The sequence below is a fragment of the Myxine glutinosa genome, chromosome 2, assembly GCF_964187855.1.
Source record: "Myxine glutinosa chromosome 2, kmMyxGlut1.1, whole genome shotgun sequence".
Taxonomy (NCBI): Eukaryota; Metazoa; Chordata; class Myxini; order Myxiniformes; family Myxinidae; genus Myxine; species Myxine glutinosa.
This window is the reverse complement of record NC_136262.1, coordinates 153,938,959-153,954,068: the sequence shown is the minus strand read 5'-3', so window position 1 is coordinate 153,954,068 and position 15,110 is coordinate 153,938,959. Positions and strand designations below refer to the sequence as shown.

General features: G+C 39.6%; 1 protein-coding gene across 8 annotated transcripts in view; it reads right to left on the bottom strand.

The window, feature by feature from the left end:
• Positions 1-361: 361 nt before the first annotated feature.
• The window catches only part of LOC137422254 (uncharacterized), a 305,787-nt gene continuing 291,038 nt past the window's right edge, over positions 362-15,110 (bottom strand). For all 8 annotated transcript variants that reach the window (XM_078771835.1, XM_078771837.1, XM_078771840.1 and 5 more), the window contains one exon: positions 362-1,430. In XM_078771835.1, coding sequence (XP_078627961.1) covers positions 1,353-1,430 — 78 coding nt within the window. In that variant the 3' untranslated portion in view covers positions 362-1,352. The remainder of the gene's footprint in view (positions 1,431-15,110) is intronic.

The following is a 15,110-nucleotide window of genomic DNA, read 5'->3' as shown; positions in this document are numbered from 1 at the left end:
ATGAACAAAAGAGAACTGCATTAAAAAGGAGATGAGCAATAAGTGAAGGATTTATTTTTTTCCAACTCTTCATTTCTTTCAACATAAGTAATGTACGATTTAAAACAACCTTCATTCTTTTCTATTCCGATCAAATCTCTCATATCAATGGTTTCCCTTTTCCCACAGTTTATTAATAGGGGAGTTCATGTAAACTTAACAATTGATTTTAAACCCGCTGGAAAAGAATCCAGTTTACTTTGGAGGGCATGCTAAGGATTCACACCAGAAACAGCTTGATAGCTCGAGCGCAAGGGGCAGTAAGGAAGGAATTAGAGCAGAAAAGGCTGTGGCACAACTTTTCAAAATCAAAGATAAGGTAAATGTTTCAGTGTTTTATTCAAATGTACTGGTTGCAGAAATATTGACTCATCACATTGTCAAACGTATAAATAGACCTCAACAAGATGGCTTCGGCAGCACGTAACAAAATTCGTAGTTGTTCCAAGTATCAAACAACAAAAAGCAAGGTCCTTGCAATTACAACAATTTTAAAAAGCCATGGAACACTGTTAGTATGCAAAGAAAACGAATGAGTTTCATTTTTTTTGGATGCTTTCTTAGGAAACTTCTCAGGAGTGTTTTTTTATTTAATTTTACTTTTTGTAGAACTCGACCAGCGAAGTAAAGTATCAAAAGTTACAAAAAAGCCACAGAGGTGTAGGCCCTTTCCTTAAGAAGAAAAGGTAATGTATTTACATTTTGGCAACAACTGCTTCACGAGAAAAGCCATATCATATGAGTTTACGTTGTGCGTTGGCCGTGTGCAGAGCAGGCGCTGGTTCTTACACTGCCTCGAAAGCACACAGAAGGCTGCAAGTTTGTTGCAGGTTCATGCACAAAAAGCAAGGCCAGAAAGTGTAAAGGGCTCTTCAACACCTCCTCACTCCAGAAGATGAACACTGGTATATTTTTTTTGGGGTGGAGATTATCAAACAGAAATCGAGCAACAACAATCCATGCATCAAAAGCAGTAAAATCGCAAGTCGTTCCACCAAAACACTTGCTCAGCGATTTTTTTTAAAAAAGAAACATTTTCAAGACAACAAAAACAAATGATTCAAATCTTCCAAAGCACGGCATTTGCAAAGCGGACCAAAGTCATGCCATCAAATTTCATTTAAAGGCATATTCAACATGTCACAACCATTATTCCCATTGGTTTCTTTCAACACACAAGAAAGAAATGACAAAGACACCCAAAGGTTTGCATACTTTGGTGCCATTTATTTTTTAAATCAACAAACCAAGTAACTCCAGAGTTCAGAAAAGCTTCTTCACTTCCATGTGGCAGAAACCCCGTTCGCACGATCTCAGGACAGTGGCTCCTTGGTCTTGTGCATCTTCACTATATGCATGAGAGTCGAACGAATGTCTTCATCCATCTGGCCCTGGATGAAAAGACATTTTTGATGAGACTAAAGTTCTATTCAAATTATAACCGAACAGAACAGTCTGTTCACAACAGAAACTTCTTGCCATGTTTGTCAAACAACAACATAACCCAATAAATAAATTAAAATACACTCTCTTGGCAGAAATTTAATGCCGAGAAGGATGGGGATACATTCCCTGTAAATCCACAACGAAAATGGAAATGCCTATATAATGCAAAGTAATTTGATGTTCCAAATCGTGCAAAATTGCCTTGGCTCGTTTTAGATCGATTGATATGAGCTTTGAATTCAATAATAATAAATAAATAAATCAATAATCAATTTTAGTTCGGAGTTCAAAACATCCCTGAGGTTAATCCAAATGCACTTCAAAATGCTCATGTCCTTTCCTAAAACAATGCCCTTTCCAAACAATGAAATAACTGACAGCATAATGGTACTAGGAATAGGCTATGTTGTTAACCTCAGGGATGTTTTGACAACATAATCCAATGGAAGCAAAGAGAAACCAAAAGATAATACCACACCCTCCTCTCCTCACAAAGAAGTAAACAAATATAACAACAAATGCACACTTTCAAAGTTATTGTAAAGGATCATTTACATACTGTACATTGTGTATGCCAGGTAGTACGAGGGTGGATTAAAAATGAAATTGAAAAAAGGAGGATATGGGAAGGAGAGGGTATGCTCATGTGGGTGAGAGAAAGATAACGAATGGTTGGGAGAATATAAAAGCAATGGAAAGGGAGGGAAGGGGCTATGGTGTATATGTGTGTGTGTGTGTGTGTGTATATATATATATATATATATATATATATATATTTATATATATATATATATATATATATATATATATATATATATATGTATATATATATATATATATATATATATATATATATATATATATATATATACAGTCATCCCTCGTTTATCGCGGGGGTTACGTTCCAGAACCCCCCGCGATAGGTGAAAATCCGCGAAGTAGAAACCATATATTTATTTTATTATTTTTATATATTTTAAGCCTTTAAAAACCCTCCCCATACTCTTATAAACCTTTCCCACGCTCTTATGAACCCTTTCTACACTCTTAAACACACTTTTGAGACCCATCCTTAGTCCTTACGTATTAGAAACATATTTGTACGTGTATATATAGCTGTACAGTACATTGATGCAAGTTCTTTTATAATTGCAATTAATTAACAAACAAACATACACATATGATCATGGAACTACACAAGTACAGTACAACAAAGTATTTACATTGATGCAAATTATGTTTTTGAAAGCAAAAGGCAATAATTGACAAAAGTGCCTTTAATCAAACCTGAGGCCTAAGCATAAAGAAGTCTTCATGAGCTATTCAAAATAGAGATGATGATTAATTTTGAAAATTAATAAGAAATGCATTAGCTTCCTCTTGCATATGCAGCAGCTTCCTGATGGTTAATTTGTAGGAAGCAGTGGGGGGTGGAGAGGAGGTGAGGAGGGTGGTTATTCCTGATCTGATGCAGTGATGAAGCAGATATCTCATCTGTATCAAAAGGTAATGACCGAAAAATCCCATCCTCCACAACCTCGGTCATTCATGTTACTCAGCGACTTAATTTAATTGCAGCTTTAGACAACATCATCGAAATCGTCATCATGATCATGTGTCTCTAAGTTGTAAACATAAGTTATTGTAAATTAGAGGTTACCCAAAGTATGATGACTCTTAAAACCATATTGATCATTAAACTGCAGGACACAGTTTGGCATCAACCTTGCAAATTACTTAAAGTAGCGAAGAACCGTCCAAGAACCCTCCTTACGGATGGGTTAATTACCCCCAGAATCATGGACAAGTTAATTACCCCCAGAATACGGGACTTTCAAAATGCGCGATTCTTTGTCTACTCATTTATAATGCGTATTTTATTTCGATTTACTGTAATATTCTTTTAATATAGGTTTTCATTAATGTGTTATATTTTTATTTATATTATTATTAATTTTTTAGGCTAGAAAATGCTTATTTTACCGCAAAAATAATTAAAATCTAAAGAAATAAAAATACCTATAGGCCGCAGAATCCCGCGATATAATGAAAAATCCGATATATAATTTTACATATACTAGCGAGAAAAACCCGCGATGTACCGAAGCCGTGAAAAGTGAAGCGCGATATAGCGAGGGATTACTGTATATATATATATATATATATATATATATATATATATATATATATACATATATATATATATATATATATATATATACATACATATATATATATATATACAGTCACGTGAAAAAGTAAGTACACCCCATGTAAAGTTTTGACTTTTTCAACATATTTCAACATACAGCTATTTGATCTTCATTTCAACAATATTGATAGATAAAGGTGATATAATATAACAAATATCATGAAACATTTACATTTTGTAGTTCATTGTATAATTTAAATAAACATAAATGCAAATTTCGCATGTGGAAAAAATAAGTACACCCCTACATTTATCACTACTTCAAATACCTAAAATTAGAATCAGGTGCACCAGCTCAGGTGCAAATGATTAGAACATCGTTAGAGAGGATCTTGGAGGAACCAGTCTTATTTAAACCTCAGACATTGAGTTTGGTTTGCTCTTTGTTGTTGAAGTGTGCGGCATCACCATGCCGAGATCAAAAAAGCTCTCTGAGGCCTTCAGAAAGAAGGTTAGAGATGCCGACGAGTCTGGGAAGGGATTTAAAAAGATCTCCAAACAATTTGAAATCAATCATTCGACTGTCCGGAAGATCATCTACAAGTGGAGAAGATTCCATACAACTGCCAACTTGTTCAGGCCAGGCCGCCCCAGCAAGTTCAGCCCGAGAGCAGACCGCAAGATGCTGAAAGAAGTCTCTAAGAACCCCAGAATGTCATCACGAGACATACAGGTAGCTCTTACCACTGTTGATGTCAAAGTGCACAAGTCTACCATTAGAAAGAGGCTGCACAAATTTGATCTACATGGGAGGTGTGCCAGGAGGAAACCTTTGCTGTCCAGAAAGAACATCAGAGCAAGACTAAAGTTTGCCAATGAACAACCAAGCCTAGACCAGCACTTCTGGAACAATGTGCTCTGGACAGATGAGTCAAAGGTAGAGCTATTTCGCCACAGTACCAGAAGACATGTTTGGCGAAAACCAAAGACAGCATTTGACCACAAGAACCTGATACCAACTGCAAAGCATGGTGGTGGAAATATTATGGTTTGGGGCAGCTTTGCTGCATCAGGGCCTAGGCAGCTCACCATCATAGAATCCACAATGAATTCTTCATTGTACCAGAGGGTGCTTGAGGATAATGTGAGGCCATCTGTCGGAAAGTTGAAGCACAACCGAATGTGGACCTTGCAACATGACAATGACCCTAAACATACCAGTAAATCCACCAAGGAATGGCTGAAAAGAAAGAAATGGAGGGTTCTGGAATGGCCAAGTCAAAGCCCAGATCTAAATCCCATCGAGATGTTATGGGAGGATTTGAAACAAGCTCTGCATGCAAGAAACCCCTCAAACATCGCACAGTTGAAAGAATTCTGCATGGAGGAGTGGGCAAAAAATTTCTCCCAGTCGATGTCAGAGACTGGTAGACAGTTATAAGAAACGCCTACTTGAGGTTGTTTGTGCCAAAGGGAGCAATACCACCTATTAGAGCCAAGGGTGTACTTACTTTTTCCACATGCTAAATTTGCATTTATGTTTATTTAAATTATACAATGGACAACAAAATGTAAATGTTTCATGATATTTGTTATATTATATCACCTTTATCTGTCAATATTGTTGAAATGAAGATCAAATAGCTGTATGTTGAAATATGTTGAAAAAGTCAAAACTTTACATGGGGTGTACTTACTTTTTCACGTGACTGTATATGTATGTGTGTGTGTGTATGTATGTGTGTGTGTGTGTGTGTGTGTGTTGTATATATATATATATATATATATATATATATATATATATATATATATATATATATATGTCAGTCATTATGCGACCTTCATATCATCAGTGGGGAACCGCCAGCAAGGTGTCCCATACAGCTGCTGCTGCACCTTACTGGGAGCGATAAGCACCGCCTGCCACATGGTAACATTATCTCTTGTATCCACTCATCATATGGAGTCGACCTGGATGCGGTTGGAAGTTACTAATTGGTATCTGTAATCTGGTTCTCCAACCTAATGAGCGAACTTCATGACGTATATATATATATATACACTACCGGTCAAAAGTTTTAGAACACCTCAATTTTTCCAGTTTTTATTGAGATTTAAGCAATTCAAGTCCAGTGAATAACCTGAAATGGTCCAAAAGGTAAGCAGGAAACTGCTTGAGGTTAAAAAAAAAAGTTTAGCTTAGCAAAAACGGGAACATAATGTAAATAGCACAGTTATATTGTAAAAAAAGGCCTTCAGGGTACAAGTAATGGGTTAACTTACAGCTGTTCTGCAGCAATGTAAGTAAATTAAGCCTTGAAAGTTGATGCTAACAATTCCTACAGGTGTCCCAACCTCTGCTATTACTTGATTACAAACCGCCTGTCTGTATAAAAGCAGTATTGGAACAGACTGTTCTTGCACCCTCTGAAGTATTATTTGGACAATATTGCACTGCAGGAAGTAGTATATTGGAGACTGGAGGAAACTCTGACAGGAAGAGGCCTGGCAGACCCAAAGCCACAACAGAATCAGAAGACAAGTTTCTGAGAGTCAACAGCTTGCGTGATAGGCGGCTCACAGGACAACAGCTTCAAGCACAGCTTAACACTGGTCGAAGTAAGCAAGTCTCAGTTTCAACTGTGAAGAGAAGACTTCGAGCTGCAGGTTTGACAGGTCGAGTGGCAGGAAGAAAGCCATTGCTAAGATGGCAAAATAAGAAAAAGAGGCTTGCCTAGGCCATGAAGCACCGCTAGTGGTCTACTGAAGACTGGAAGAAGGTCTTATGGACCGATGAATCAAAATTTGAAATCTTTGGTTCATCACGCAGGGTTTTTGTACGCCGTCGAGTAGGTGAAAAGATGGTTCCTCAGTGTGTGACACCAACTGTCAAACATGGAGGAGGAAGTGTGATGGTCTGGGGCTCTTTTGCTGGATCCAGAGTCGGCGACTTGCACAAAGTGACTGGCACCCTGAACCAAAAGAGCAACCACAGCATTTTGCAGCACCATGCAATACCCTCTGGTATACGCCAAGTTGGTCAGGGGTTCATCCTACAGCAAGATAATGACCGTAAACACACCTCCAGGCTATGTCAAAACTACCTTCGAGGAAAAGAACAAGACGGTAGGCTTCAAATCATGGAATGGCCAGCACAGTCTCCAGACTTTAACCCCATTGAGATGGTTTGGGATGAACTGGATAGAAGGGCGAAAGCAAAGCAACCTACAAGTGCAACACATTTGTGGGAACTTGTGCAGAACTTCCCGAACAATATTTGATTTCCATTGGAGAAAGAATGCCACGAGTGTGTTTGGCGGTTATATCTGCAAAAGGTGGCTAGTTTGCTGAGTCAAAAATTAAATTAAATTTTGATAAACAAAATGATTCTATGATTAATTTTTTATCTCCAATTGTTTATTTGTTCTTTGCTTAATTTCAGAGTACATTGAGAAATTAAACTGCGTAAATTTCAATAAAAACTGGAAAAATTGAGTTCTAAAACTTTTGACCGGTAGTGTATATACAGTGCATTCAGAAAGTATTCAGACCCCTTCACTTTTTTCACATTTTGTTATGTTGCAGCCTTATGCTGAAATCGTTTTAATTCATTTTTTCCCTCATCGATCTACACTCAATACCCCATAATGACAAAGAGAAAACAGGATTTTAGAAAGTTTTGCAAATTTCTTAAAAAGAAAAAACTGAAATATCATGTTGACATAAGTATTCATACCCTTTGCTATGACACTTGAAATTTAACTTAGGTGCCTCCCATTTCTATTGATCATCTTTGAGATGTTTCCACACCTTGATTGGAGTCCATCTGTGGTAAATTCAATTGATTGGACATGATTTGGAAAGGCCCACACCTGTCTATATAAGGTCTCACAGCTGACAATGCATATCAGAGCAAAAACCAAGCCATGAGGTCGAAGGAACTGCCTGCAGAGCTCAGAGACAGGATTGTGTCGAGGCACAGATCTGGGGAAGCCTACAAAAAAAATTCTGCTGCATTGAAGGTTCCCAAGAGCACAGTGGCCTCCATAATTCTTAAATGGAAGAAGTTTGGAACAACCAGGACTCTTCCTAGAGCTGGCCGCCCGGCCAAACTGAGCAATCGGGGGAGAAGGGCCTTGGTAACAGAGGTGACCAAGAACCCGATGGTCACTATGGCTGAGCTCCAGAAATCCTGTGTGGAGATGGGAGAAACTTCCAGAAGGACAACCATCACTGCAACACTCCACCGATCTGGGCTTTATGGCAGAGTGGCCAGACGGAAGCCTCTCCTCAGTGAAAGACACATGAAAGCCCGCTTGGAGTTTGCAAAAGAGCACCTAAAGGACTCTCAGACTGTGAGAAACAAGATTCTGTGGTCTGATGAAACCAAGATTGAACTGTTTGGCTTCCATCCGCGTGGCAGGCGACACTTCTTGCTAACAGGCTGTGCAGCAATTGCTGGGGTGAGACTCAATCTGTGCCTTCCTTCCTAGTCATGTTAGGGGGTTCAAAATTTATTTATTTATATATATATATATATATATATATATATATATTTATTTATTATATATATATATATATATATATATATATATATATATATATATATATATATATATATATATATATATATATATATATATATATTTAAATGTATGTATATATATATACATATATGTGTATGTATATTTAAATGTATGTATATATGTATATATATGTATGTATTTAGGTATGTATGTATAGCATGTATATAGCATGTATGGCATATACAGACAAAGATGGGAATGTGGGTAAAACTCTGCCATTTTTACACCAATCACGCGATGTGAAAAGCGGGGTTAAGTAATTGGTTCACTTCTGTCTGTCCATCCGTCCCGTCCATCTACAAATGTCAGTGTATGATCGAGGATGCCTTCTTATTGCTCAAAAAACCTCCAGGTTTGCAGTACTTGGACATGTTACATAAGGTAGTGTATAACACTGCATCAATGGCACAAAAACTTGGCTGTCATTTTTTAAAATAGGACCTTTAAAATCATTATTTTATTTCATTTGAATTATAAACTTGAATACTACATGCTTAAGGTGTTCTATGAACTCTCTACTTGCATATGCAATATGTAGGTTGTCCCCAACATATTTCATAGTTGCCACATTATCTTCTTCTTCTTCTTCTATTTATTATATATATAAAAGAAAGTTTTTGTTTGTTTGTTTGTTTGTCTGCCTGCGCTAATCTCCTGAACAGTGAAAGATAGGAGGAAAGCTCTGAAACAAAAAATTTCGGGACGGGCCCCGGGAAGGTTATAGGCTAGGTGGCAAGGCCGGTCGAGGCCGCCTCGGCCGGGCTGGGCCCATTTCTCAATAAATCTTCTTTTTTCAAAATTCTCTTGAAGTACAACTGGCCCATTTCTCAATAAATCTTCTTCTTTTTTCAAAATTCTCTTGAAGTACAACTTATGCACTTAATATCTGACTGATTGCAACACATCCTTTCAAAATTCTCTCTCGCAGGGCCCGACAGAAGAAAGAACAAGGAATCGTTGAGCACTAACTGATACTGGGCTCCGCGTCAGACCTATGTACAGAAGATTCAATTCATTCAAAAAGAACTCGGGCAACGCCGGGTGCATTCAGCTAGTCTACTATAAACGGATGAAGTGTGTGTGTTTCTGGCATGTTTTTGTGGTTTTCTACTAGAGCTTTCTGATGTGGAATGTGATACACCGAAATGATCGTTATAATCTCCAGAGTTGATTAGGCCAATTAATCACAAATTATCCTGAAGAATTCCCATGTTTCTAAACGTGTGCCATGTTAAGTTGTATAGAGCAGTTTAATAGGTCCTCCCATGGCATGGCATTCAAATAAAAAAACTAGCAAGCATCTGAAAATGCAAAGCCCATCCGCGTCCGTTTGTATTCAGACGTCTTATTCTTCTGATTGCTAAACATGATGAAAACAGTTTAAAAAGAATACAAAATGAAAAATGATGATTTTATGCAGCCGAGATTCACCTTTGAGCTTTTTATCTAAAAAAATAATCAGCTTCTAGCTTTTGATTGGTAAACCAATTATGTGACCCAACATGCAAATCTTACTATAATTCACCAAATGTCTGTGTGTCTGTCTGTTCCCAGGTACAGCAAAAACGGCTGAACCGATCGCAACGAAATTTTTGGTGGGTAATCCTGGGACCCGCTGGAGTAAAATATGCCGTGTTGTTTTTCCAATTTGTCCCCAATTTTCCAATTTCAAGTTTTTCCAAACGCGATGGAATAATATTTACCGATACGAACAGTGATGTGGCTTTTATTGAAATTCTACAAATACTGTTTCGATTTTGATGATTTGCATGTGATATGATTTAACGGATGTTTATATAAATCCTTTAAAATAAAAAAAAGCCTTCAATTTCTGATATTTTGCCTTTTCGTTTGGGCCTCCCAATTGAAGCCCCGCCCGTAGAGTGGGTACCGTTGCTAGTTCTTAAAATTTCAGGTCAATCGAACAAAAATTGACGATTTTATTCAACCTTGCCCTTTGACCTTGTGATCTAAAAAAAACAATTGACTTCTAGGTTTTGATTGTTGAAGCAATTCAGTGACCCAATATGCAAATTCTTTAAATTTCAGGACAATTGGATGAAAATTGATGATTTTATGTGTCGCTAACTTTTGACCAAATTATTAATTTGCTTCTCCATATTCTCATAATAAAGCTTTGTTGAAAGTTTGATGATAAAACTCAAATGCTAAATTTAAATTTCAGGTCAATTTGATGAAAAATGGTGATTTAAGTGATTTTGACCTTTTGACCAAATTATTAATTTTCCTTCTCCATATTCTCATAATAAAGCTTTGTTGAAAATTTGGTGACAATAGCTCAAATGGTAAAAAGTTATCACCTGGACACACACACAGACACAGAAGTGATTGCAAACCCCGTGTCCCGCTGAGCCGGGGACGGGTTAATAAACTTGAACGGCACTTGGTAGAGCACGTACCTCCGCCAGGCTGAACAGTTTACACTTTGTATCCCACTGATAGGCTTGATCTTTGTATGGACCTGAATCAAAATCTAATCGGCTTGTTCTTGTCACCTAACCAACTCATCCACCTAGTTTTGGCATAACCAGTTCACAACTTTTTCAAATGTCATGCCATAGACATTTCTTATGATATCGTTTTTGGTCCAATCTCTCAATGGTGAAAAATCACTTAAAAAATTAAAAACTTCTCGTATCCGGATCTTCACCAAAATCAAACCATTTCGTCCTTGTCACACACCCAACCTGTCCAACAAGTTTCGTCCAAATCCGTCCACAACTTTTTGAGATATCCTGTTCACAGTCAGACAGACAGGGGTGAAATCAACCTCCATCCACCTTCGGTGGCAGAGGTTACAACACAAGTAATTATAACATTGTAACAAAGTATATATTAATTAATACTAATAATATTAACAACAATAATAATATTAGTATCATTTGGTAGTAATAATAATCTATCTATAATTCCAGTAATCTCTGTACGTTTGTACGTTTGTACGTCTGTACGTCTGTACGTCTGTACGTTTGTCTGTGACCGCTGTTTCTCGACAACTACCGGTCCGATATCTATCTATAATTCCAGTAATCTCTGTCTGTACGTTTGTACGTTTGTCTGTCTGTGACCGCTGTTTCTCGACAACCACGGGTCCGATATACTTTTAACTTGCCAGGTATATTGCTGGGGACCCGAGGATGTGCCTTTTCAAGGTTTCATATTAATCGGACAATTACTTACCGAGCTATGTCCAAAAAACGATTCAACCAATCAGAGAGCAGCGAACGATCGCGTGTGCCGAACGTGGCGGGCACACTCTGCCTCGGATGGCACATTTGAGAGCGTATTCATTTATTTCACGTTTGCAAACTATGTTGGCGTTAAACTATGTTTTACAACTAATAAAAACGAATTTGCGATTCATTCGCTTTCCTGCGCGTTTGTGCACGCGATGGCGATTTCTTTACCAAACTCCGGAAGCCGTTCGCTTTGGACCAAACCATTGCATGTAAATAGAGGGGGGGGGATTGTCACCACTCGCAAGCCGTTCGCTTTGGACCAAACCATTTCATGTAAATAGAGGGGGGGGATATAATTTTAGATATAGATATAGTACGGGCAATGCCCTAGTACTTGAAACTTGCCAGGTATATTGCTGGGGACCCGAGGATGTGCCTTTTCAAGGTTTGAAATTAATCGGACAAGTACTTACCGAGCTATGGCGATTTAGCCGTTCGCCGTTCGCTTTGCCGTTGCGAATGGACCAAACCATTCATGTAAATAGAGGGGGGGGGGGGGGTTCTGTGGTCGTTCGCTTTGGCTTTGCGAATGGACCAAACCATTCATGTAAATAGAGGGGGGGGTTCTGTGGTCGTTCGCTTTGGCTTTGCGAATGGACCAAACCATTCATGTAAATAGAGGGGGGGGGGGGGTTCTGTGGTCGTTGCGAATGGACCAAACCATTGTTTTTTTTTTTGCAGTTTTTTTTTTTTTTGCAGTTTTTTTTTTTTTGCAAGGAACGGGCACCCACGTACGGGCACGTCCTAGCTTATATATAGTACGGGCATGCCCTAGTAATAATAATTCATTTATTTTGTATAGCGCTTTTCCAGAAGCCCAAAGGCGCTTTGACAGAGTGGAAAACATAATGCATAACAATACATGAAAACAACAATTGCAAAAAGACAAGAATCAATAGGGAAATATTTAAAGCAAAAGGAGGGAGAAGGAGAAGAGATAGTCAGGGGTTAAATGCTGTGGGTTGAATGTTGAATGCAGTGTTGAACAGGTGGGTCTTTAGTGATGTTTTGAATGTGGTGAGTGAGGAGGAGTCTCTGATGGTGTGAGGTAGTGAGTTCCAGAGGGTGGGAGCAGCGATGAAGAAGGCCCTGTCCCCCCAGGATCTGAATTTGGTCCGGATGGAGGGGGTCAGGAGGTTGGTACCAGCAGAGCGGAGGTTGCGGGTGGGAGTGTGTCTGGAGAGGAGGTCAGCCAGGTAGGATGGGGCCAGGTTATGGAGGGCTTTGTATGTCAAGAGGAGGATTTTGTACTGGATTCTCTGGGGGATGGGGAGCCAGTGAAGCTTGTAAAGGACGGGGGTGATGTGGTCACGGGTCCGGGAATGGGTGAGTAGACGGGCAGCGTAGTTCTGAATGTATTGGAGTTTATTGGTGATTTTTGAGGGTGAACCATAGAGGAGGCTATTGCAGTAGTCCAGACGGGAGGTGATGAAGGCGTGGATGAGGGTTTCTGCAGCCGTGGAGGAGAGGGATGAGCGGAGACGGGCAATGTTTTTCAGGTGAAAGAAGGCTGACTTTGTGATCTGTTTAGTGTATTTGTCGAAGGAAAGGGTTTGGTCAAAGATGACGCCAAGATTCCGGATGTGAGGGGAGGTGGATACTGGGATGCCGTCGATGTTGAGGGCAAAGTTATGGGTGGATTTTGTGAGCGTTTTTGGGCCAATGATGATTATTTCAGATTTATCACAGTTAAGCTTGAGGAAGTTGATTTGAAGCCAGGATTTTATTTCAGTGATGCAGTTTGTCAGGATAGAGTGGGTGTCGGTGGAGACGGACTTGGTGGAGATGAAAAGCTGGATGTCATCGGCGAAGCAGTGGAATTGGAGACCATGACGGTGGATTAAGTGACCGAGGGGGGACAGGTAAAGGATGAAGAGGAGGGGGCCAAGAACTGAACCTTGGGGGACACCTTGGGGGAGGGGAGCAGTGGGGGATTTGTAGTTATTGATGGAGATGAACTGGCGTCTGTCAGAGAGGTATGATTTAATCCAAGAGAGGGCAGTGCCGGTAACGTTAAAGGTGGATTCAAGTCGGGTGAGGAGGATGGTGTGATCGATGGTGTCAAAGGCAGCGCTGAGGTCGAGGAGGACGAGAATGTTGAGGTTGCCAGCGTCAGAGGAGAGGAGAAGGTCGTTGGTGATTTTGAGGAGAGCCTATAAATAATAATGACGAACCTATAAATCCCCCTCACCCTCACACCTTGGTCCAAGCACATCTGGGCATCAAGCACTATGGCAGACAGGTATGCTACAAGGCAGTGAAGGCCAATGGAAATTTGGTCCTATGGACCAACGGCCCCACTAGTGCATATAAATGAATCAATTTCAGTTAAGTCTTATCAAGTTTGAGATCACAATGTTCCATGTCCAAATTCTGACTGAAATCTGATGTTGCATAGAAGCCTACAGTATGGTGGAACTTTAACTGCTTTATTACCTCCGCCACTGAAGGTGGGCAGAGGTTGTGTTTTCACATCTGTCTATCTGTATGTCTGTCAGTCTGCAAACAGAATATCTCAAAAGGTAGTGGATGGATTCGGACAAAATTTGGTGGACATGTTGCCATGTTGGGTGTGTGATAAGGATGAATGAATTCCATTTTGGTGCACATCCGGATCCAGATACCACAATTTTAAAAGTGATTCTTCACCATTGTGAGATAGGGCCAAAAACCATATATAGCAAGATATCTCAAAAGGTTGCAGATAGATTCAGCCAAAACTTTGTGGACACGTTGTGTGTGTGACAAGGAAGAATTTATTCGATTTTGGTGAAGATCCGAATCTGTATCCAGATCCAAGAATTTTTTCGTGATTATTTACCATTGAGAAAGCCTGGTGTCGGCTTAGCGGTTAGGGTGCTGGCTTGGGATCCAAGGATCCTGGGTTTCAATCCCGGTCGATCGCTGAATTAACGCGAGGGAAGTTGACTCAGCCTGTCATCCCTCCGAGGTCGGCAAATTGAGTACCTGTTCACTAGTAATTCCCTGTGTCGCAAGAGGCGACTAACAGGGTTGGCGGCAGGAAGGGCATCCGGCTGTAAAACATTGCTTCAAAAATGAGACCATGGTGCCAAAAAAATGCCAACCCCCACTCTGCGAAGAAAATTGGCCTCTAACGGCGGTTCTTTACCATTGAGAGATAGGGTCAAAAACGATATATAGTATTATATTTCAAAAAGTTGTGGACGAGTTTTCACAAAACTAGGTGGATGAGTTGGTTTGGTGACAAGAACAGGCGATTAGATTTTTTTTCAGGTCCGAATCTAGATCTGGCCTATCGGTAGGATACAAAACCTAAATGGTTCAGCCTCGCGGAGGGATGCGTTCTACTGAGTGCCGATATAGTTCCCACATGTATTCATATGTGGTGGCTGGCAGGATAATTTGGAGATGTGTACTCGCCTTTGAGCTATTTATCCTGGGTTTGAATATCGACCCAGCTGTAAACTGTCACCCTGCTGTTTCTCACCAAAGAGATGCATCAATATGTGCACCATCCATTGGAAGGACATTAAGCTGGAGGATCCATCTGCCAGCACTGTTGTTGGTGGATGTTAAAGATCTGTTGTTGTCTTTCGCGAAGAGTATACGAGTTGTCACTGAACAAATTACAAATTCCTGCCTTGG